At 38.0% G+C, this 21,173-nt stretch overlaps 4 protein-coding genes across 8 annotated transcripts; 2 read left to right on the top strand and 2 right to left on the bottom strand.

The window, feature by feature from the left end:
• Positions 1 to 856: 856 nt before the first annotated feature.
• Positions 857 to 7,757, top strand: LOC133731328 (ABC transporter C family member 8-like). The gene is made up of 12 exons (XM_062158729.1): positions 857 to 2,266; positions 2,372 to 2,692; positions 2,803 to 2,889; positions 2,978 to 3,562; positions 3,673 to 3,837; positions 3,938 to 4,106; positions 4,158 to 4,232; positions 4,319 to 4,533; positions 4,628 to 4,933; positions 6,940 to 7,003; positions 7,103 to 7,342; positions 7,657 to 7,757. Exons 1-12 carry the CDS (start codon positions 857 to 859, stop codon positions 7,755 to 7,757), a joined length of 3,738 nt encoding a protein of 1,245 aa, XP_062014713.1.
• Positions 7,758 to 10,307: 2,550 nt separating this feature from the next.
• On the top strand, positions 10,308 to 11,717 carry LOC133731339 (UDP-glucose flavonoid 3-O-glucosyltransferase 7-like). The gene has a single exon (XM_062158737.1). It carries the CDS (start codon positions 10,308 to 10,310, stop codon positions 11,715 to 11,717), a length of 1,410 nt encoding a protein of 469 aa, XP_062014721.1.
• Positions 11,718 to 11,742: 25 nt separating this feature from the next.
• LOC133725635 (uncharacterized) lies at positions 11,743 to 16,518 on the bottom strand. Of its 5 annotated transcripts, none has more exons than XM_062152975.1 (10): positions 16,456 to 16,518; positions 15,421 to 15,621; positions 15,116 to 15,224; positions 14,936 to 15,017; positions 14,667 to 14,752; positions 13,756 to 13,859; positions 13,527 to 13,657; positions 13,320 to 13,413; positions 12,611 to 12,666; positions 11,743 to 12,124 (listed from the first exon to the last, which is right to left on the bottom strand). In XM_062152975.1, the coding sequence occupies exons 2-10, from the start codon at positions 15,463 to 15,465 to the stop codon at positions 12,019 to 12,021; spliced, it is 813 nt and encodes a 270-aa protein (XP_062008959.1). In that variant the 5' UTR covers positions 15,466 to 15,621; positions 16,456 to 16,518; the 3' UTR covers positions 11,743 to 12,018. The 5 variants fall into 5 exon arrangements, with proteins under 5 accessions (XP_062008959.1, XP_062008960.1, XP_062008961.1 ...); XM_062152976.1 differs by having other exon boundaries at positions 15,421 to 15,496; positions 16,456 to 16,474; XM_062152977.1 differs by lacking the exon at positions 16,456 to 16,518 and adding an exon at positions 15,700 to 16,269 and having other exon boundaries at positions 15,421 to 15,496.
• A 419-nt stretch (positions 16,519 to 16,937) lies between these two features.
• LOC133742702 (glutamyl-tRNA reductase-binding protein, chloroplastic) lies at positions 16,938 to 19,931 on the bottom strand. The gene is made up of 5 exons (XM_062170387.1): positions 19,411 to 19,931; positions 19,255 to 19,335; positions 18,183 to 18,287; positions 17,858 to 18,007; positions 16,938 to 17,368 (listed from the first exon to the last, which is right to left on the bottom strand). The coding sequence occupies exons 1-5, from the start codon at positions 19,786 to 19,788 to the stop codon at positions 17,135 to 17,137; spliced, it is 948 nt and encodes a 315-aa protein (XP_062026371.1). The 5' UTR covers positions 19,789 to 19,931; the 3' UTR covers positions 16,938 to 17,134.
• Between the last annotated feature and the right edge of the window lie 1,242 nt (positions 19,932 to 21,173).

A 21,173-nucleotide genomic window follows, 5' to 3' on the forward strand; every position in this document is an offset into this window, starting at 1 on the left:
TATTCAGTACGTATTGATAAGAAGACTGATCGAGAACAAAATAATAGTCTAGGTTATTATAGGTTGAACTAGCTAGCTTTTGTGTTATTAAACTGAAATTTGTTTCAGATAATGTTTTCTCGAAATCTAGATGAAGAGGAAAACAAACAGGAAAATTTGAAAGAAAAATAATTTAGAGAGGAATTAAGAATGGAAATTAAAAATCTGGGTTGTCTACTAAAACAAAGAAATGTGTGCATGAATCATGTGCTTTTACTATTGTGTAATGTGTACTTAGGTAGTAAGGTGCGACGCTTGTATATTGTACTCATTCATGTTACTCATGCACATTGTAAAGTATAATATCAAGGAATCCATGTGCATAATATTTATACTGCAGTGTAGTATTGCCAGATGTGTACTTAGGTGGTTAGGTGCGAGGCTTGTATATATTGTACTCATTCATGTTACTCATGCACATTGTAAAGTATGATATCAAAAAATCATGTGCATAATATTTATATTGCAGTGACAAGAAAAAGTCTCAAAACCTTCTAATTAAGTATACAACCTTGTAGGTTTGAGGCCAATACCAAGTCAAACACAGTGAAGTTGCTACAAGCATGGCTCCCTAACTTGAGGAGTTTTTACCCCATTACGTTGTGAATCGGTGAGCGAAATTCCTGCTATATATTTTTTACTTATGGTCAAGTATACTATCTCTTTCTTTAATTTCAATTTTTCTAGTATATATGTTATCCTTCTCTTTGATCATGTATGTTGCTCATTATGAAATCTTGACCAATCCATTTTTGATGTTTTGCTTCTTCTATTTTCTGTTTAACTAGAAACCTCGGCTAGTTATTCATCAAAAAACATGGATCGCAGCCTCTCTGAGCCTTTATTAGCCAAAACTAAATTAGACCAAGCCAGCTTCCTTAGCAAACTGACATTTTCTTGGGTCAATCCTCTCCTTAAGTTGGGTTCCTCGAGAGCATTAGATCTCGAAGACATCCCTTCTCTGGTTTCTGAAGACGAAGCAAATGTAGCATACCAGAAGTTTTCTGATGCATTGGAGTCCCTCTCGAGGGAGAAGAGCTCAAGTAGTACGTCGAGGAACTTGGTTCTCAGAGCCATGGCAAGAGTTTACATGGAGGAAAATGTGTTGATAATCATTTGTGCATTCCTCAAGACCATTGCTGTTGTAGTTTCTCCTCTTATACTCTATGCTTTTGTAAACTATTCAAATAGTGACAATGAAAGTCTCTCTGAAGGCCTCATTATAGTGGGGTATCTAGTTCTTACCAAAGTAGTTGAATCTTTGAGCCAGAGACACTGGTTTTTTGACTCAAGAAGGTCTGGCATGAGAATGAGGTCAGCCTTGATGGTTGCAGTCTATCAAAAGCAGCTGAAGCTTTCTAGTTTGGGAAGGAGAAGGCACTCAGCTGGAGAGATTGTGAATTACATAGCAGTGGACGCTTATCGAATGGGGGAGTTCCTATGGTGGTTTCATTCGACATGGAGCCTTTCGTTGCAACTATTGCTTTCCATTGTTGTACTTTACGTGGTCGTGGGTGTTGGTGCTCTACCTGGTTTAGTTCCTCTTATCATTTTTGGTCTTCTGAATGTGCCATTTGCTAAGGTACTTCAGAAGTGTCAGTCTGAGTTCATGGTAGCTCAGGATGAAAGGCTTAGAGCCACCTCTGAGATCCTAAACAGCATGAAAATCATTAAGTTACAATCATGGGAAGAGAAGTTCAAAAACTCGGTTGATGCCCTTCGCGAAAGAGAGTTCAAACCATTGGCTGAGGCACAATTTCAAAAGGCTTATGGAACTGTCATGTATTGGATGGCACCAACCATCATCTCTTCGGTTGTTTTTCTAGGATGCATTGTTTTCAACAGTGCTCCTCTAAATGCAAGTACTATATTCACAGTTCTAGCATCATTGAAAAGCATGGGGGAACCTGTCAGGTTTATACCGGAAGCACTTTCAGTTATGATACAAGTCAAGGTCTCGTTTGATCGGCTGAATTTTTTTCTGCTTGATAATGAGCTAAAGGATAGTGAAATAAGGAAAGTCCCATCACAGAATTCAGATGAGAGCTTAAAAATAGAAAGTGGCACGTTCAGCTGGAATCCTGAACTAACAACGATCCCAACTCTGAGAGATGTGAATTTGGAAGTAAAATGGGAGCAGAAAATTGCAGTTTGTGGACCAGTTGGTGCTGGAAAATCATCACTTTTGCATGCTTTACTTGGAGAGATGCCAAAAATGTCAGGAATGGTGAGACAATTTAAAGTAGATGACAAATGTTGGATACGAATATCCTGCACTAATTAAATTTTTGCATTTTACTTCACATGCTTTCTTTTCAATGCGTGCACACAGGTTGATATATTTGGAAGCATAGCCTATGTTTCTCAGACTTCTTGGATACAAAGTGGGACAGTTCGTGATAACATACTCTTCGGCAAGCCAATGGACAAGAACAGATATGAGAAGGCCATAAAAGCTTGTGCTTTGGATAAAGATATTACTAGCTTTGATCATGGTGATCTTACTGAAATAGGGCAGAGGGGACTTAACATGAGTGGAGGACAGAAGCAAAGGATTCAGCTGGCTCGAGCTGTCTATAATGATGCCGATATCTATCTCCTTGATGACCCCTTTAGTGCAGTGGATGCAAATACAGCTGCAATTCTATTTCATGTAAGAAAGGTTACAAATTCATAGTATTCTCATAACTTCATAACCAAATTCAGTGTTATTTATAGAACCAGTACTACTTCATTCAATTTTGAACGATTCACTTAACGCAGGATTGTGTCATGTCTGCTCTTGCAAAGAAAACTGTAATTCTGGTGACTCATCAAGTTGAATTTCTCTCACAAGTTGACAAGATTTTGGTTAGTTATTATAAGCTCATATTCAAATTTTATTTCCCCTCCAATATATTGTGTTTGATACAATTTTCCTCACTATGTCCTTTTCCAGGTAATTGAGGATGGACAAATTACTCAATCCGGAAGCTACGAGAGTCTCTTGACAGCAGGAACTGCATTTGCGAAGCTTGTGAATTCTCACAAAGATGCAGTAACAACATTGGGTCCTTCAAACTATCAAGTTCAAGAAGATTCTGAAAAGGAATATATGATCCAGCCAGAGCAGTCTTATGGGAGTAACCGTAGTGTACCTGGGGTGCAGCTAACAGAAGAAGAAGAGAAGGTGATTGGTGATGTGGGGTTGAAGCCCTTTTGGGATTACATTTTTGTTTCTAAGGCAACGCTTCTTCTTTGCTTAGGCACAATAGCGCAGATTGGTTTTCTTGGTCTGCAGGTTGCTTCAACTTACTGGCTAGCTCTAGCCATTCAAATTCCTAAAATAACTAGCGGCATACTCATCGGAGTTTATACTGCAGTATCAACACTTAGTGTTGTCTTTGTATTTCTAAGGTCATACTTTGCAGCCCTTATGGGCTTGAAGGCGTCTAGAGCATTTTTCTGTAGTTTCATAGATGCTATCTTCAAGGCTCCCATGCTCTTCTTTGACTCAACTCCCGTCGGACGAATTTTGACACGAGTAAGTGTACTTAAACTTCAATAAAAAGTCAACAATTAACACTCTTTTATGTACTCTAATTAAGTCAATTTCATTTAGAATATGTCATGCCAATATTTATACTTTTGCAGGCTTCATCAGATTTAAGTATATTGGATCTTGACATACCTTTCGCTACAATCTTTCTGGTGGCTTCTGGTACTGAACTGCTGACCGTGATTGGAATTATGGCTTCTGTCACATGGGAAGTTCTCATTGTAGCCATTCTCGCCATTATTGCTGCACAATATGTTCAGGTGGAACGAAACTTAAGTTGATTTTTTTTTTTTTCAATCCCTCTCTTTCTTTGATGAATGATGGAACTAATTACTTCTTACCTCTTTGTTTTGACTGAAGAGTTACTATCTAGCCTCTGCAAGGGAGCTGATAAGAATAAATGGAACAACAAAAGCTCCCGTAATAAATTATACAGCTGAGACATCACTTGGAGTGGTCTCTATAAGAGCTTTTACAATGGTTGACAGGTTCTTCCACAACTTCCTAAAGCTAGTTGACACAGATGCAAGTCTCTTCTTTCACTCCAATGCAACCATGGAGTGGTTAATTTTGAGGACAGAAGCACTTCAAAATGTGACCCTTTTCACCGCTGCTTTTCTCCTTATTCTAGTTCCCAAGGGTTATGTTTCTCCAGGTATACATGATTTGAGCAGCAGTGGTACATTTTTGATTGTTTCAAAATAATTGAGGAGTTTCATAGTTTATCTTATTTTTCTGTAGGACTTGTGGGGCTTTCTCTTTCTTATGCTTTGACATTAACGGGGACGCAAATTTATCAGACTCGATGGTATTGCAATTTATCAAACTACATTATCTCAGTCGAAAGGATAAAACAATTCATGCAGATTTCACCTGAGCCTCTGGAAATTGTGGAGGACAATAGACCACCTTCTTCATGGCCTATGAAGGGTAGGATAGAGCTGTATTCTCTGAATGTAAGATATTCTTCAATCATATGCATGAACTTCAGTTCCTTAGTGATATTCATTAACTAGCTTACTATGAATTATATTTCTTGTTTTGTTAAAGATCAAATATCGTCAGAACGCTCCACTCGTTCTCAAGGGAATCACATGCACATTCAAAGAAGGGACTAGAGTAGGAGTTGTGGGAAGGACAGGAAGTGGCAAAACTACACTCATAAGTGCTTTGTTTCGTTTAGTAGAACCAAGCAGTGGTAAAATTATTATAGATGGACTTGACATCTGCTCTATTGGTCTAAAAGATTTGAGAATGAAGCTCAGCATCATCCCTCAAGAACCAACTCTTTTCAGGGGTAGCATTCGAACCAACTTGGATCCTCTAGGCCTATACTCTGACGATGAAATATGGAGGGTAAAGGCCTTTTCTGCATCAACTCAACTTCCATTGTTTCTTAGCAAGTTTTGAAGGAATTGTGTCCTAAAACAATCATTTTGATGTAATTATTATTAATCAAAAGGGCAAGTTTATTGTTCATTGCTTATATTTGATATTTGATTGAACAAGGTCCAAGGAATATGAGTTAAAGAGAAAGTAATCTAAAGAGTTAGATGTGTGAGACCTTTACTCTTTCACACTCTTATCCTAAAAAGTTCCTAGTCATAGGATTATCACTTGGACATTGATAATCCGGAAAGACTAGCACATACTATGTATGCTCAATATGGAGGATGATATGTCTCTTGTCATTTGTGTAGAGACACTAATATAAGTATGTGGGTGCTCTTAATTTAAAGAGTACACTGAACGCGATCATTAGAGTTCTTGTATGGAGTCTTACTTACATGTCAAACTTGAACTCTAAATTGCAATAATACAAATTAGTCCTTTGACCTGAGACACCATAGTTGTCTTATGAGTGAATGGATTATTTCTTGATGATGCAATAATATTGTGTCCCTTAATGGATATAATAGATGCATTCATTGGTATAATCAATTCGGTCATGGAGACATGTGAGTGTACAATAAGGAATCTCTATCCTTAAGTAAATAAGGTGTATGTTCAAAGATGTGATTCAATGAGTCTTTGGCCAAAGCATTGAATGAGATTAAAAAGGAGTTTTTAATCACATTCTAAGAATCACATAAGAATGAAAATCACATTAGGGGATTGACATATCAATTCCATACCCCGATGATGTGATTTAGAACATCGTGTTAGAGAATGACCGTATTGTATTGTAATTCCAATTGAATAGGTTCTTTGTCATTCTACATTAACTAGGGTAGTCATGATATGTTGCAAGACGTCACTCATGACTTGTGAAGTCCCCGAGGATTAATAAACATTTATTATCCTAATAACAAGGGAGAATCAAAAATGGAGTTTTTTGATTCGTAAACAAAATAGAATGGTTTCTATAAACTTCACTGCCTTGTTAATTAGAACCTAAGAGATCGCACACCATATAAGTGGATCCTTGAGATTGTATATGAAGAAGATTAAACAAGAGTTGGTTATGAGCAAATAATTAATTAGATTTATTATTTGAACATAATTAGAATTTTCGGGTAAAACCGAACCTATTGGGCCTAAACGATTGTCGGATTTGGGTGTGGACTTGGGCTTCACTAAATGAGATTTAAATGAAAGCCCAAGACACATTTTTAGTGCCCAATAACATGTATGGACCAGCCAAAATATTGGCTTTATGAAAGTCAATATTTTCTTTTAGTAATTGGAGTTATTTCCAATTATATAAAAGTGAAAGCATAGACATAATAATGGTAGCATCTCTACACCATTATTTTTCAGATTAGAGAGAGAGAAAGAGTGTTCTCTCTTGGTCCATTTTTCAGAAATTAAAGGAAAGAAGAACACTTGCATAATTTCTTCTTTTCTTTCATCTTTCTTCATCTCTTGATTCACTTGGTGAAGATCCTTAGAGGCCATATATTTTTGTGGCTTTACTTGTTACATCAAGGAGGAGATTACAAGCACAAGAAGGAGTACAAGAAGGAGTTCTTAATTCAAGGTGCTTCAAGGTGGAGGAAACACACACAAGGAGAGATCAAGGAGAGGAACTTTGGTGGTTCACTTGGATCGGATTAAAATCACGCTCCAAGGGTGAGTAGAACATAAACTCCCTCTTTGTTCTTCCTTAGTATGCATGCTATGTTTATATACATATCACAATAAGCCAAGATCATGGGTTAAAGGAATGGATTTTATGTTTAGTTAGTAGTTTAATTGTTAAACTAATTCCGCACTAATTAAAAAGTTTTGAAATCCATCCATTCCTTCAAGTTTTACTAATGAAAGCTCAGTTTAGACAACTTTAATGCCTTCAAAAACAAGGGGAAAAAAGAAAGAAAAAAAAAAGACAATTTAATGATGGACTCTTCCTACACATATAGGCTCTAGAGAAGTGTCAGCTCAAGTTTACCGTCAGCAGCCTACCTAATCTTCTGGACTCGTCTGGTGAGTCTATGTTATTTTCTATATATAGACATTAAGTCTTATGAGTAAGTGCGAATATGGATCACATTGTAACATAACATACTATAATGATTTGAACAGTGAGTGATGAAGGGGGAAATTGGAGTGCCGGGCAGCGCCAGCTGTTTTGCCTTGGAAGAGTGCTTCTCAAGAGGAACAGGATTCTAGTTCTAGATGAGGCTACTGCTTCCATTGATTCTGCAACAGATGCCATTCTACAAAGAATCATCAGGCTAGAATTTGCAGAATGCACAGTGATAACTGTGGCTCATAGAGTTCCAACAGTGATAGACAGCAACATGGTCATGGTCCTCTCCTATGGTATATAGTACATACATTTTTCTGTTACACTTTTTCTCTTAATCACATTTCAATCAAATTTAAGACATTTTGTCAGTTCTTAAATGCGTTCGAAGTACTTATGCCTGGTACTTTGCGCTCAGTAAACAAAGTAGCATTTCTAGATGCTTTTGCCACTCTAGTAATTAAGCACTTGGTGTATTTTATCAAATGGCAATACAGGAGGGTGCTGTGCCGGGATGCACTTTTGGCATTGCTAAAAGCACTCCAAAATAGGCTTTAAGATATATATTGTCTTATGCTGATCTATAATGTGGATTTGTTTGAATATGTAGGGAAGCTGGTGGAGTATGAAGAACCCTCAAAGCTCTTGGATACCAATTCCTATCTCTCCAAGCTTGTAGCTGAGTATTGGTCAAGCTGCAATAGAAACTAATGCCCAAATGTCAACACCCACCTAGCAAGAGAGACCATCATTCTCATGTTAATAATGCTTTGATTTGTGGCAAAAACTGGTATATTTGAATCTCATTCATAACTAGTATGATTGGTAAACAACTATTTGATTGGAAATAATTTACTCTAGCACTCTAGCCTAAATGCCTGATGAAAGATAAACATCCATTTGTACACACCAAAGGAATCGATTTGTTCGTGTCATTTACCTCAGTATATATATAGAGAGAGAGTTAAATATTAACTAGCCATCAGTTATTGCACAAGAAAAAAGGTTTTCTTTCACAGCAGTATCCTTAATTTGTAGTCGAGTGGCAATGAGTCATTGTCAATCTCCACTAGATGCAAGGTTCGACTGGCATACATATATATTCTCAAGATAGATATTCTAAAACACTTTTGAAAAAATGAAGAAAAAAAAAACTAAAAAAAATTCTTTTCACCTAATTAACTTGGCCTAAATCTAGATGACCCTTAAAACTCCATCCTAATATTCTCAAAAAACCTAAACTTGAATTCCAAGTAACAAAATCCGACACCAAACTTTAAATAATTAATTTTGAATTTAGATGAAACTCCATCCTAATATTCTCAAAATACCAAAACTTGAATTCCAAGTAACAAAATCAGACACCAAACCTTAAATCTTTAATTTTACTTTGGTCGTAAGCACATACAACACAAATAATGTAAGAGCGGCCCCATAGATACGAAACGAGATAAAAAAAACCCTAGCTTTCTCTCTCTCCCATAGCCGTCCAGGTCTCCTCCTCTTCTTCTAGTGTCGCTCGTCCGGCGGCGGCCCAGCGTCGATGTCGACCTTGGTTGCGTTGATGCTATAGAGCTGCTGTCGGACGGGTGGTGTTTTAGCTTGCCCTCGAGCCTGGGATGGCTTTGCTTGGAGGCGGATCAATGGTGGTGGTCAGTCTGTGGTCTAGTCTCACTGCAACGCTTGAGGCGGTATGGTCATGATCGGTTTCATGGGTCGGCGCTAGGCGGCGTGGGATGGTCTCACCAAACGGCAGCGGCTGTGTATTGACGTAGGGTGGTCACTGGTCACCAAACGGCGGCGGCTGTGTTTGGTACCACGGAGGCGGCGGATCGGGGTGCGGTTTTTGGGAGGATTGTTGCGGCAAGCCCTCTGGAGATGGTGTCGAGATTCATCTGGCTCTGATGGTGATCCGGTCTGTGAGACGGCGGCGGCGGTCGTTGGGTCTGATGATGCTGCACAGCGAAGTAGGGCTGGGCTGGGCCAGAGTTTGGTTTGCGTCTGGGCTGGGCCTCTCTTGGGCTTTTGGGCTGCTGCTCTTAATTAGTTTTGCTTGTTTTTTATTTGTCAATAAACCCCTTGTTCTATAGGGGATTGTTTTAGTGGGTTTCAGCCCGGTCTAGGATTTTTTTAGTTCTTGAGTCGTTAGTTAGGTGACAAACCTCGATCATTTTTAGCTTGATCGGGTTTGTCTTGTCTATGCTTGTTGAAGCTCCTCTAGGAGCCTTTGTAGAAGTACTTGGTTTCAACGTACCACAATTGTGTGCTCGGCGTTTAGAGTCAAGTAGAATAGATTGCCTACGAGGCGAGGTGTTTTTGCTAGCATAGACTACCCTGCGCTGTCAATGTGTATACAGAGTAGTCTTTTGTACTATTCTAACCCATGATTCAAGGTCATATTAATGCTATGAACTCTTTATATCAAAAAAAAAAAATGTAAGAGCGTCCTCAATAGCTTCCCTATATCTTGTTTTTTTTTTTGTATCTATTTTAGGAAGGGAAAAAAAAGATATATTTTTGCTATGATAGCTTCCGTACCTATCTCCATGTTAGAGAAAGTGAAGAGAGAGAAAGCAAAATTCTCTATATTTACAGCAAACTCTAAAATTATTGGCAATTAACTTTTAGGAAATTTTCACTATTTTCTCTCTTCTCTTTCAAAGTAAATTTATTTCAAATTTCCAAGCATTAATTATTTAATTACATTTTTGAAAATTTAATAATATTTATATTACTATATTTATAAATTATAGTAAATTTGATAGGGAGGTTGTTGGAATTAAGGAAGAAAAATTATAGAAATTTTAAATTTTTAGTCCATATAATAAGAATTTTATAGGAAACATGTTGGAGATACTTTAATAAGTAAAATAGAATGTTTTATGATGCTCGAAAAATTTCTATGCGTTTTCTTCTCATGCAGTGCATTAGGCATACATAGTAAAGAATTTTTTTGTCATGTTTTCTACTTAACTAGATTCAATTTTTTTGGTCTCAATTCATCACATTTGTTAAGGAATCCACCCTAACCAACCAAAGTGGAAACATGTCTATGTTTAGGAAGTCCATTTAACTCTTTATCATATATGTGTAGAATATGGATCTGCTTTCACCCAACATTTTATGAATAACTAGGAAATTTTTCAAAATTTGATATAATTCAATAATCATACTCTATAAGTAAAACCAACTCACTAATATTTTTCCACTCATTATTCTTTCAAACACAAATTACCAAGGCTCCAATTCTTCTTCCTAGCCATGGCTGCTTCATCACCTCCCCATGTAGTAATCTTCCCATTCATGGCTCAAGGCCACACTCTTCCATTGCTAGACATATCCAAGGCATTATCATTCCGTGGCCTCAAAGTAACCATCATCACCACCCCATTAAACGCACCGTTCATCCACTCCAAAGTCTCAGACCACATCTCATCAATCTCAGTCTCAGTCATCCCATTTCCAATTGTTCCAGACTTGCCACAAGGCTGTGAAAACACTGCTAATCTTCCTTCGGTTTCGCTAGACATATTAGCTTCCTTCATCACAGCCACCAAAAACATGAAGCAGCATTTTGAAGCTCTTCTTAAGGAGATGGTCGAAACTGGTTCCCGCCCAATTTGTGTAATCTCTGACTTCTTCCTCTATTGGACTCTCGACACATGTCGCTCTTTTAACATTCCTAGGGTTGTGTCTCATGGAATGGGGGTGTTACCCATGTTGATTCTCAAGCATAATTCCGACCCATGCAAAACGTCGTCTGAGTTTGACGTCATAGAGTTACCAAGTTTGACACTTCCATTCACATTGAACGGGTCAGACCTGCCCGTTTGTGACCCTGATGATCCGTTTACCAGGGTCATATTAGAGGTTGAGGAAGCAGACAAGAATAGCTGGGGTGTGATTGTGAATAGCTTTCAAGAGCTCGAAGGTGAGTACGTGACCGCATTGGAAGGTTTGTACTACAAAGAGGCCAGGGCATGGTGCGTGGGGTCAGTTTTGCTCTACGATTATATTCAAGAGCAATCTAGAGCGTCCGATGGTAAGAGTCAATCCTGCGGTCCGTACATCGAGTGGCTGGATAAGCAAGAGGGAACCAGTGTGGTGATCTACGTGTCATTTGGTACACAAGCGCGATTGTCCAACGAACAGATGGACGAGATTGCTTATGGACTAGAGATGGCGGGGCAACGCTTCATTTGGGTTGTCGGATCATCAGGGATGTGGGTTCCAGATGAAGGGTGGATGAGAAGGGTGGAAGGGAGAGGGTTGGTTGTACGTGATTGGGTAGACCAGCGGAGTATCCTAGCGCACCCGAAGGTGGGCGGGTTTGTGAGTCATTGTGGGTGGAACTCAGTGTTGGAGAGCTTGTCAATGGGGGTGCCACTATTAGCTTGGCCAATCGAAGCGGAGCAACCATTGAACGCCAAGTTCGTTGCAATGGGGCTCAAAGCAGGGCTGATGGTTTCAGAAGAGAGGGTCAAGACTATTGATAGGCATGTGATATGTGATGGAGTGAAGGAGTTGATGGAAAGTGAGAAAGGGAAGAGTGCTAGGGAAAGGGCAAGAGAATTAGGGACAATGGCTTGGAATGCTGTCAAGAAAGGTGGTTCGTCTGATGAAAAATTGGATGAATTGATCAATCGACTCATTGACATCAAGAGGGATTAAAAGCATCTTGACATTACATTGACCATTGATATGGTTAACCAAAAGATTCATGCTAAAATGCATTCATCATTCATATTGAACTCCTCAAACCAAACCACATAATAAGTTCATGCGGTACGCTTTATCAAAAAAATGCGTTCCTCCATAGAATTACTCTTTCATATAATTGTCATGATTCAAGGAAGAGTTTTCATAATTTGGCCCTAAATATTGACAATGACACCACGAATTCACCACCTTCACTTCTCACAAATTTCGAGCTACAACAATTATGTCTGGATCAAAAGGTTAAAATGTATAATCAGCTGTCGTTTTCTGGATCTTCTGGATCAAAATCCTTAACCTTCACATCAGCATCTTCTCCGAACTGAATCGAGGTATCAATTTGAGCCAATACATATTTTATGCTGCAAAAAAACAAGAAACAATTTTGCTCTCCATATAAGACACCAAAAAAATAATAATAATAAGACTACTAAAGTCTCACATGGAAACAGCATGAAAAATATCCCTAAATCAAAACTCCATCCACCATTAAAAAATGTAAAACATAACAGAACGTTTATATCCTTGAAACTAATTAGAAAACCAAAAACTTTGAGTGTTCTGCTGCCAATACTAGATTCACTTGATAAGTTTTCTACAATGAAAATAAAGCAAGATAAGATATGAATGACTAGCCCCCACCAGCCCTTTTTTCGGACTCTGTCTCAAGAAATTACAGAAACCAGAAAACATTTATATCTGGAAATTTGGAGGAAACATTGCATAATGATATCCCCATAGCTCATATAGAAAAATAAACAAAAGGATAATCACAAGATAAGAAGAGACACACATGGATGAGAAGAAATGCGGACAAACAGTGAGAGAGAGAGAGAGAGAGAGATTACCTGCTCTCCTTCCTCAAGTCAAGTGGCACAAAACTCACCATGCTATAATCGTCAACCTAATAACCCAAAAATTATAACACGGTCAACTATAATGCCATTGTAGGTTAAATATTTCTGTCCAAAGAGATCAATAGTAATTTGTTTCTCAAAAGAGCAAGAGAGTATCACAAAGCACAAAATGCACTGCCCCAAAAGTCCAAAACTGCATGCTAGAATACATAGTAGAACCTCTAAGGCTTTAACCTTATACATATAAATCTCTCAGTCTAACATCAATCTAGCACAAATTGCAGAAAAGTAATATAAAATTCATAAGGTGCTTCCACTGAGAAAATAATAGATAAAGATAATACAACCAAACACCAAATATTTTTTTTGTTTTTGTTTTTTTTTTGCTGAAGCATCAAACCATAAAGGAAAATCTTATCAGAGTGAAAGAAAGCTTTGTGGAAAGCTATTCCAATTCTAAAACTTAAGTTATTAGTAGAAAAATAATACTTTCTCCCTAAGTAAACCAGTCGGGGGTACACCCATAGGAAAACGATAAGAATACAAAACCCCCATTAACTCTTTTTTTTTTTTTTTTAAATAAAATTTCAGTCTATGGTTTCATGATCAAATAAAAGAACTGTCTAATATAGATACTGTGCATTTGAACAAGGAACAAGTTAAACAAAACTATTCTCCAATATAAAAAAGTATTTCACACCAGTTCCATCAAAGACTTGTTAAGCTTTGCAAATTGAGGAGCCATGCGTTTGTTCAACTCTGACAACAAAAATTGGGGCTCTGGATTCAAGAAACTGAAAAGACAAAAGAAACAGAAAAGGTTGAGCTATCGAAGGTAAGGTAAACAGATGAATACAGTTGCAAGATGATAGAAGTATTAGATCAGTAGGGAATGAAGTAGCTTTACTCTTCAATATCCTTTTTGTTCGTCACAAGATCCATTTTGGAGAGAATGTTAACATGCGGTAATTCAAGTTGAACCATTGCAGAAAGAGATGCCATGCACCCACTGATAAACTTGGTCACATCAGTCATGAACTGTTACAGCAAAAATTGAACAAAATATTGAGAGAGAGAGAGAGAGCCAGTATGCAGGAAAAGAAAATAGTACCTAAGATACTAAGAACTATACAGACCTGTGAATCAAGCAAGTATACGGCACAAACGTTGAAACTCTTGCTCTTTAAATGGTCCACAAAGTTCCGAAGCATAGGCACATGAGAAAAAAGTTCTATTTGGCCTATAACAAAAAAGGAAGTTTGTAATTACTACGTATCACAGAATTTCTTTCTTCAAACAAAACACACACATGCACTTTACTTTGTTATTCTATGCATCACACAAGTGCCTTCTAAAAGAGAAGCAGAAGCCTTCACATGACTCCACTCCATCCACAACATGGTATAAGAAATCACATTATCACCTTTTCATCTATATTTTTGAGTTGAGTAAGGGGGTTTTGGATAAATGTTGAAACCCTTCAATATGATCTTTATTAATCAAAAGTTAAGGGGCATACATTTACACATTGCAAAAAAAGTGGAAGTTTGTGAGCACAAACTCAATAGACACATTCAGCAGTGTAAAATAATTAAAAAAAAACATAGAACTGTAAATTCAGTGTTTCAGCAATCAAAAGGCTTCTGGCAACTACAACTGAAAATGCTTGTATCTGCAACACTGCAACTAAAATCTGTTGCAATCACATGTCGCAGGACTAGTTTTATTTTATTTAAAAGTTAAGAGCATTCTGTAGTTGCTACAAGTACTGTAATAGCACCCTACTCTAGAGTATAAACATTAGATATGTAAACCGAGAGAAAGAAACTAAAGATCGAAAGGAAATAAAACTATTGAGCTAAATATGAACTGCATATAATGTTACTACCCCTGCCGGGTATTAGGAAAAGCATATGAACTACCAATCAGCCAGTAGTTTGGTATTTTTGTTGCAATGTAACAACTAGCATTGCATACCAAACCTTTCAACAACTGATGCATGATAATAGATACAGACAAAACGGAACATGTATGCTAGTATGCATACCTGGGCAGTCAAAAACTAAGTAGTCATCATCCAGGTAATCCTCCAACCCCTCCGCAAGCCAATCATCCAGATTATCTTCAAGGTGTCTAGTTATCGAGATTAAGGCCATTCACCTTAGAAATTAAAAGTTTCTTTTAAAGAGAAGAGAACACCAGGACAAGTGACATATTTACCAATTGATTTTTTCATGTGTGCAAGCCCTTTATAAATGGCAATTAGTATAAAACCATTAAAAAAAAAGCAAAGAAAAAATGTAAAAAGAAGGATACTCCATGCAGTACATAAGTCCACCATTGGGACCCAGTCCAAGTTCCTCCATAACATCATCCAAGTTAATAAGCTCCCTGATATCTGCAAGAGGGAAAAGAAAACGAAAATAATCTCAAGTGCCCTGATTCCTCAATGATACTAGATAAGAGTGAGAGCTAACAAGCAAATCAACTACTTACCCAAAGCCACAGGGTAGTCAAAATGCTCTGCAGCAGGATCCAAGTTAACAATGTGTAGAGTCCTTCCATTATCTAAACAGTGTCGGTGCAAACTGGAGCAATAAGTGGACTGGTTCCAAGAACCAAGTAAACTTAATCAAACCAAGAAACACATAATCTTATTCAAACTACTAACAGGTACATAACGAAATATTCACATACTAATCCTACTGATTCCCATGTGATTATGATACATGCATGTAAGTGTGGATACGAATGTGAATGTGTTTTATCTGAAAGATAAAATAATGGGGTAGTGAAATTACCTTGCCACTGCCTGCAGGGCCAATAACTAGCTGTGCATAACCCATTTTGGGATATCTGGGTTTGCTTGCTAGGTTGCTGATTCAGACAAAGAGATGGAGAAAGTTAAATATTGGGAAAGATGAAAGGGCTCCAACAGCAGCACACCAAACACCAAAGGCCAACAACCACTCGAGGCTATCCTTCAATCCCATAAAACAACCCTATGTAAATATAAAGATGACAATTTGTTAGTGGACTAATGAACACAAACCTACTGAAAACCCAGAAAGAGCCCTCACCTGCTTCACTGACACTAAGGCCACGTTTGGCAACCAAGATAGGAATGGACTAGGATAGATAATTGGATTGGATTGGCGAAGAAATTCTTAACCTTATACTTTGTTTGTTACATCAGATTTTGAATTGGATTGGAACTCTCTCCTTTTCAGAAAGAAAAAAAATATAGAAAGAACGTTGGATTGGCAGGAGACGAAGAATACAGATGTAATGGAGGTCAGAGAGGACCGAAAATTGCCCGGAGATTGGCGGAACTTAGCTGAAGAGGAAGATGTCGGCGAACTTGGCTGGGTTTTGCCGGATATGGCCAGAATTGAATGGTATTGGCCACCTAGGATGGGATGAAGATGGAAGGCCGGTGGTTGTTGTCGGCGGCTTGGCGCGTATCTGTTTCGCGATAGGGTCAATGTCTCTCAAAATTTATATCCACTTCTTATCCCACCTATTCAACAGGATTATATATCCTACTCTGATAGGAATTGAAATTTCCAATCCATAGAAATCCAGATTGCCAAACAGCTAGACAGATAATTTTTAATCCTATCAAGTCACTTATCCGGGCAAACAAACGCGCCCTAAAGGGTCCTGGGGTTTTTGACACTTGCACTCAATTTTTTTTTTTTTTTTTTTTTTTATGCTTGTTCTAATAGAGTAGCAATCAAAGGAATTGAAGGAAGACAATCTTGTGGGTATAAAGATAGTTAATTTGGAAGTGTTTTCTTGCAAGGAATTGAAAAGTTTGGAGCTTTACGACTTACAGTTTTGTTCTTCTGTGGCTTTCTTTCAGAATCCAGAAATCGGAGCTCTTCTTTACAAACGTGGGGTTTTAGGGTTTCTTATTTGCCGACTGCTATTTAATAAGAAAAAGACTACAAACGATGTCGTTTATTCATATTCCCGCGAAACGCATATTCTTTTTCTTCTTTAAATTATTTGTTTTTTTTAGAATAGGATCAAAATACCATACTTTAGTGAAATTTTGACATAATCTCAAGCTAGTTATGACTCTTATGTTGATCCACCTTTCATGTTAATTTAACATAGGGATTTGCTAGGTACCCACCAATTCCTAATTTCATTGGCTTCTTGATGAAGAAACTAAACAGATGAACACCGGAGACGTGGAATATGGATCCTCAATTCTTGTCTTGCAAGTACTTGATACTTGTATTTGTATTAAGGATTATCATTACAACAAATAAATTTGAACGTAAAGCATTCCGCTCATCATCAAGTCATGGATAGAAACTCAAACCTCGAATACAATCTCAAAATTGTAATCTCTCTGATATTATAATTGCATGCATACCAAAGCCTTGTACATAACTAACGAGATCGATTCGGATGCCTAATAAGATTCTATAAAGATAAAAGAGCTCGATCAACTAAGATGCAGCTTTTGCAACTAAAGAAACAAATCGGTCGCTATGGATACAGTTACACATTGGTTATCTGCTTTACTTGTTTCACCTTCTCAAAATCTGGGGCATGGAAATTCTTTTCGACCTCCCATGCTAATTGCGCCATACAATTAAACATTGACTTTGCTCCTTTTTCATCCGTCACATCTCTGGGGAAGGGAATGCGAACCTCAAAAATACCATTCTGAGGAGACCAAAGACGCATGTCAAGCCCTAGCCGATCAATCCATATCAACTTTGCTTCAGATACCTGGAAAACAAAGACAGTGTACCATGACCACATTGCAAGAGTGAAACAGAGGAGATTTATAAACCAGTCCTGACCAAATGCTGGTGATGATGGTTATTAGCATCTAAAAAACAAAGGCTACAATGTCTTTTAATCTTCCAAGGAAAATGATAATTTGGTTCATAGGAATTCTACAAGCAGACATGAAAGACGGTCTTCTTTTGCTGAAGGCCCAATATTGTTGAGCGTGCAATCATGCCGATCAGGGGACACATGGTAGTTAAGTTAAAATGTCAATGGTTCATCTTTTAGGCATCAAATAGTTGAAATGATATCTTTTTAACTCTGCAAAGGACAATATACTTCACCACATTGCATAAACCTTGGCACTCTCTTTTATCTAGTATCTACCCCTGTGACGAGTGAGTATTTCACACACCAAGGGGTCAATATGAAACTGAAGACATAAGTCACATAACTAACAATAACAAAAAGTGAGTTAGCACAAACCTGAAAGTCCAAATCAGCATAAATGTTGCAAAAGCGGTTAATATCTTCAATATTGTTGGTGTTTATATCATTCACTAGCTTTTCTGAAAAGTCTCGGAGAGGATCAGGTTGAGCTTTTTTATAATCTGAAGATGTGATCCATGTACCAACCTGCAAGAGGATCAGAAAAGTTCAAAAACAAATGCTTTTGGATACTCTATCTCAAATGTTTAACAATTGTAAGAAATACACAGAAACCTCGGCAGGACTAGGCGATACCAATATAGCCAATAACTATTTCTTATGACTACTAGTGCAGCAACGAACAAATAAAACAGCAGTATACCTCTCTAAAGTCCTCCATCTGAAGTACTCGGTCCACATCAACAACATATAGAAGATCTTCATCAACTTCTTCTTCAAACCTTTTTCTCCACACTGAATGAAGGTACTGAAACAAGTGACATTGACTACTCAAATGAAAAGGCTGATTACAACAGTATCAAACAAACAAATACAGACTTGCACAAATGACCACAGATCACATATTCTAAGAGTTTTAAATGGATTACAGAGTTATCACTGAGGACTGAGTCCAGCAAACACATTTGACCACATAACACTGAAGCTGGAGCTCTTTGAAAACTGGACGACCGACTAAGTTCGAAAGCCAAGATAACAGCTCTTTGTGAGCCACTATATGGACACACTCTTTCTAATACATTAGACCACATATAACAGCTTATTTGCAAGCCAATATATGGACACAGCCTGGTCTGAACTTACATAAACTGCATCACATTGCAGCAACTCAGGTTTTTTGGAAAATCAATTTCTATATAGATGCATTGTAAATGTTCTGCTTTACTATTAGGACATCGATGTCCTTCTAATACTGCTTTTCTGTGAGCAAAACTTTGTAAGAGACACATGAACTGATTGCAGCATCTTCTTGGCTAGATCATATTGGTCAATGATGAGCTTCCAATAGACCTTCCTCTAGGTGCAGATTCTAGGAAGTGACTTTTCTGCACTTTATACCAAGTTTCCAGTCAAACCCAAAAACTCACCCCACCCAATCCTAAAGTCAAAACTGCTCATCGAAAATTGTACTTGAACACATATTGCTTAATCATAGATCAAGTCATGTAAAGGTTATGCAACCTATTACAGCTATGACAGTCCAAAACCACAATAACACTTCTATCCTAACACAAACAGTCAATTATAACACAAAATGGAATAGTCATAGTTAGCTAAGCACCATAGAAGCGTAACAAAAGACCAAACATCATAACAATGCTAGATTCTACTTCTGCATCCTTCATTTCCCAAAAACCAGCAACATACATGATGCATTGACAAGTAATAAAGCAACTTGCAATTCGACTCTCACAAGCAAATCACTAAACCTTTACCTTCAAAAAGGTCCTGTCTTCTGGTTTGTCAATGCTGCCTAATATGGTGCATTGAGGCGTCCTCAACCCGGATTGCTCTAACTACACAAGCAAACAACAATCAAGTTATAAAGCATCAAACTTGGAAAATGCAAACCCAAAAAGGCACACACTCACCTGAACATGGAGACTAGACCTCCTATCAATAGAGAATTGTCTATTGGAGTCGTTCAAGCACAAGACTGGAGTCCCTTCAGGGTCAACAGCAAAGCGAACCCCAATTCCCAAAGGCCAACCTTGTTGGGTCAAAGTGGAAAGCGTACCCACAGAGACCAACTCCACAATGGTCCGTGAAACCTCGGCCGGAAACGGCTTGGAGCTCGGTTTTTGCAACTGGGTCGGCTCCGAAACGGCGGAAAGCGAGCATCTTGGAGGTGGGGAGTGGGTTCTGCGAAGTGGGTTCGGGTTGAAGAATTGGGTTTTGGAAATGGGTTTTGAAGGAGGGAGTGGGAGAAGAGCCAAATGGGGAATGAGGGACTGGGTTTGGAGAAGCATTGGGGTTGATTCAATTGAGAGGAAGAAGATGATGGTCGAGAAATGTATTGGCGGTCAATGAGAAAAAGGGGCGGGGAGTTGAAATATAGTGACAGTTTGGACAAGTTGTTGAAGATTTGGGTTGGGGGAGATGATGATGATGATGGTGAATTGGTGATGATGATGATAAAAAGAGGAGCAATCTGGTGTTCCCAAGTTGTAGGATATACCTAGTAGGGGTTAGCCATGTGGCAAAGGCAAGCGGCAAGCACCCCCTATGGAAATTGGCTTCTCTGCTATAACTATAATTTGCTAGAAAAAAAAGTGCATCATCTGGCCATTAAAACTTCTTGATGTTTCTTGATGTGACATCAGCTGACCCTTAAAACTATATCTGACGGTTGTGATAGAATCCAAGCAAATTATAGCATGTCATATTATAGCAGAGAAGCCAAGTCCCCCTCTATGATGTGGGATTGTGAGTCGACACTATTGTTGGAGAGAACTATTGTAGTATTGTATACAGACGGCCTCACTTAGAGCAAGTTCACCTGTGGGTCACCAAGTCACCTACTATTCACTGTTTTTTATGTGTATTTTCACTCTCTGGATCACAAGTACAGTGTATTTCGTGCCCTGGGTCGTCATAGGTCACCCTGGTGACCTGCAAGCTGACCTGGTGACCCAATTCTTATTGGAAACTGTGCTCGTGACCCAGATAGTAGAAATAAACACTAAAAAACAGTGAATAGTGGGTGACTTGGTGACCCAACGGGTGAACTTGCTCTTAAGTGTCGAGCTTCTTTGTAAGTAGGTATAGATATTATATGAAAACTGTTATGAAATCGCTTCTTAAACTAACTTGCTAGCATATGATATCGCTTGTAGTTCATGAGATCATTGAAGAAGACGCTACAATGTGGAGGGATGAAATCAGCTGTCCTCATTATTCTATCACAATTCTATCCCCTTAACATGATTGGTCCATAGAGATTAAAAAAATATTTTTTTAATCTTTTGTTCTATTTTTTAATCTCTATGGACCAATCATGTTGAGATGACAGAATTGAGACACAGAAATCTGGGACAGCTGATTTCATCCCCAATGTGGACTATTGAATACCTTAAACCATTTCTTGAAGTCATAAATATTGAAGCAATCAAGGCATATATTGGTGAAGTGAATATTGACGGACAAATCGTATATAGCTTATGAAAACAAATGGTGCATACTGCATAGCATTACAAGTAGTAAAATGTACCTAAGCTTAAAGGCATTATAGCATTTACTTGTAATGTACCTAGGCATTACATATCTTCTGCTACAATGCGTTATTATCATTTTTTTTTTTAATGAAAATACAAATATGTGTAGAAAAGAAGAGGTGATCCACTACTGGCGGTTG

The sequence above is a fragment of the Rosa rugosa genome, chromosome 1 (assembly GCF_958449725.1).
Source record: "Rosa rugosa chromosome 1, drRosRugo1.1, whole genome shotgun sequence".
NCBI lineage: Eukaryota > Viridiplantae > Streptophyta > Magnoliopsida > Rosales > Rosaceae > Rosa > Rosa rugosa.

What these genes read in the sequence shown, in the direction of transcription:
- LOC133731328 (XM_062158729.1), top strand. Translation starts at nt 857, where the DNA reads ATGGATCGCAGCCTCTCTGAGCCTTTATTAGCCAAAACTAAATTAGAC. An exon ending in TCGGACGAATTTTGACACGA is followed by an intron (nt 3,563 to 3,672) that starts GTAAGTGTACTT and finishes ATACTTTTGCAG; the next exon opens with GCTTCATCAGATTTAAGTAT. An exon ending in GGTCATGGTCCTCTCCTATG is followed by an intron (nt 7,343 to 7,656) that starts GTATATAGTACA and finishes TTGAATATGTAG; the next exon opens with GGAAGCTGGTGGAGTATGAA.
- LOC133731339 (XM_062158737.1), top strand. Translation starts at nt 10,308, where the DNA reads ATGGCTGCTTCATCACCTCCCCATGTAGTAATCTTCCCATTCATGGCT.
- LOC133725635 (XM_062152975.1), bottom strand. Translation starts at nt 15,465, where the DNA reads ATGGGTTATGCACAGCTAGTTATTGGCCCTGCAGGCAGTGGCAAG. An exon ending in GCCCTGCAGGCAGTGGCAAG is followed by an intron (nt 15,225 to 15,420) that starts GTAATTTCACTA and finishes TCTTGGAACCAG; the next exon opens with TCCACTTATTGCTCCAGTTT. An exon ending in ACAAGTCTTTGATGGAACTG is followed by an intron (nt 12,667 to 13,319) that starts GTGTGAAATACT and finishes TTGGGTTATTAG; the next exon opens with GTTGACGATTATAGCATGGT.
- LOC133742702 (XM_062170387.1), bottom strand. Translation starts at nt 19,788, where the DNA reads ATGCTTCTCCAAACCCAGTCCCTCATTCCCCATTTGGCTCTTCTCCCA. An exon ending in AAGACAGGACCTTTTTGAAG is followed by an intron (nt 18,288 to 19,254) that starts GTAAAGGTTTAG and finishes CACTTGTTTCAG; the next exon opens with TACCTTCATTCAGTGTGGAG. An exon ending in ATGCTGATTTGGACTTTCAG is followed by an intron (nt 17,369 to 17,857) that starts GTTTGTGCTAAC and finishes TTTGTTTTCCAG; the next exon opens with GTATCTGAAGCAAAGTTGAT.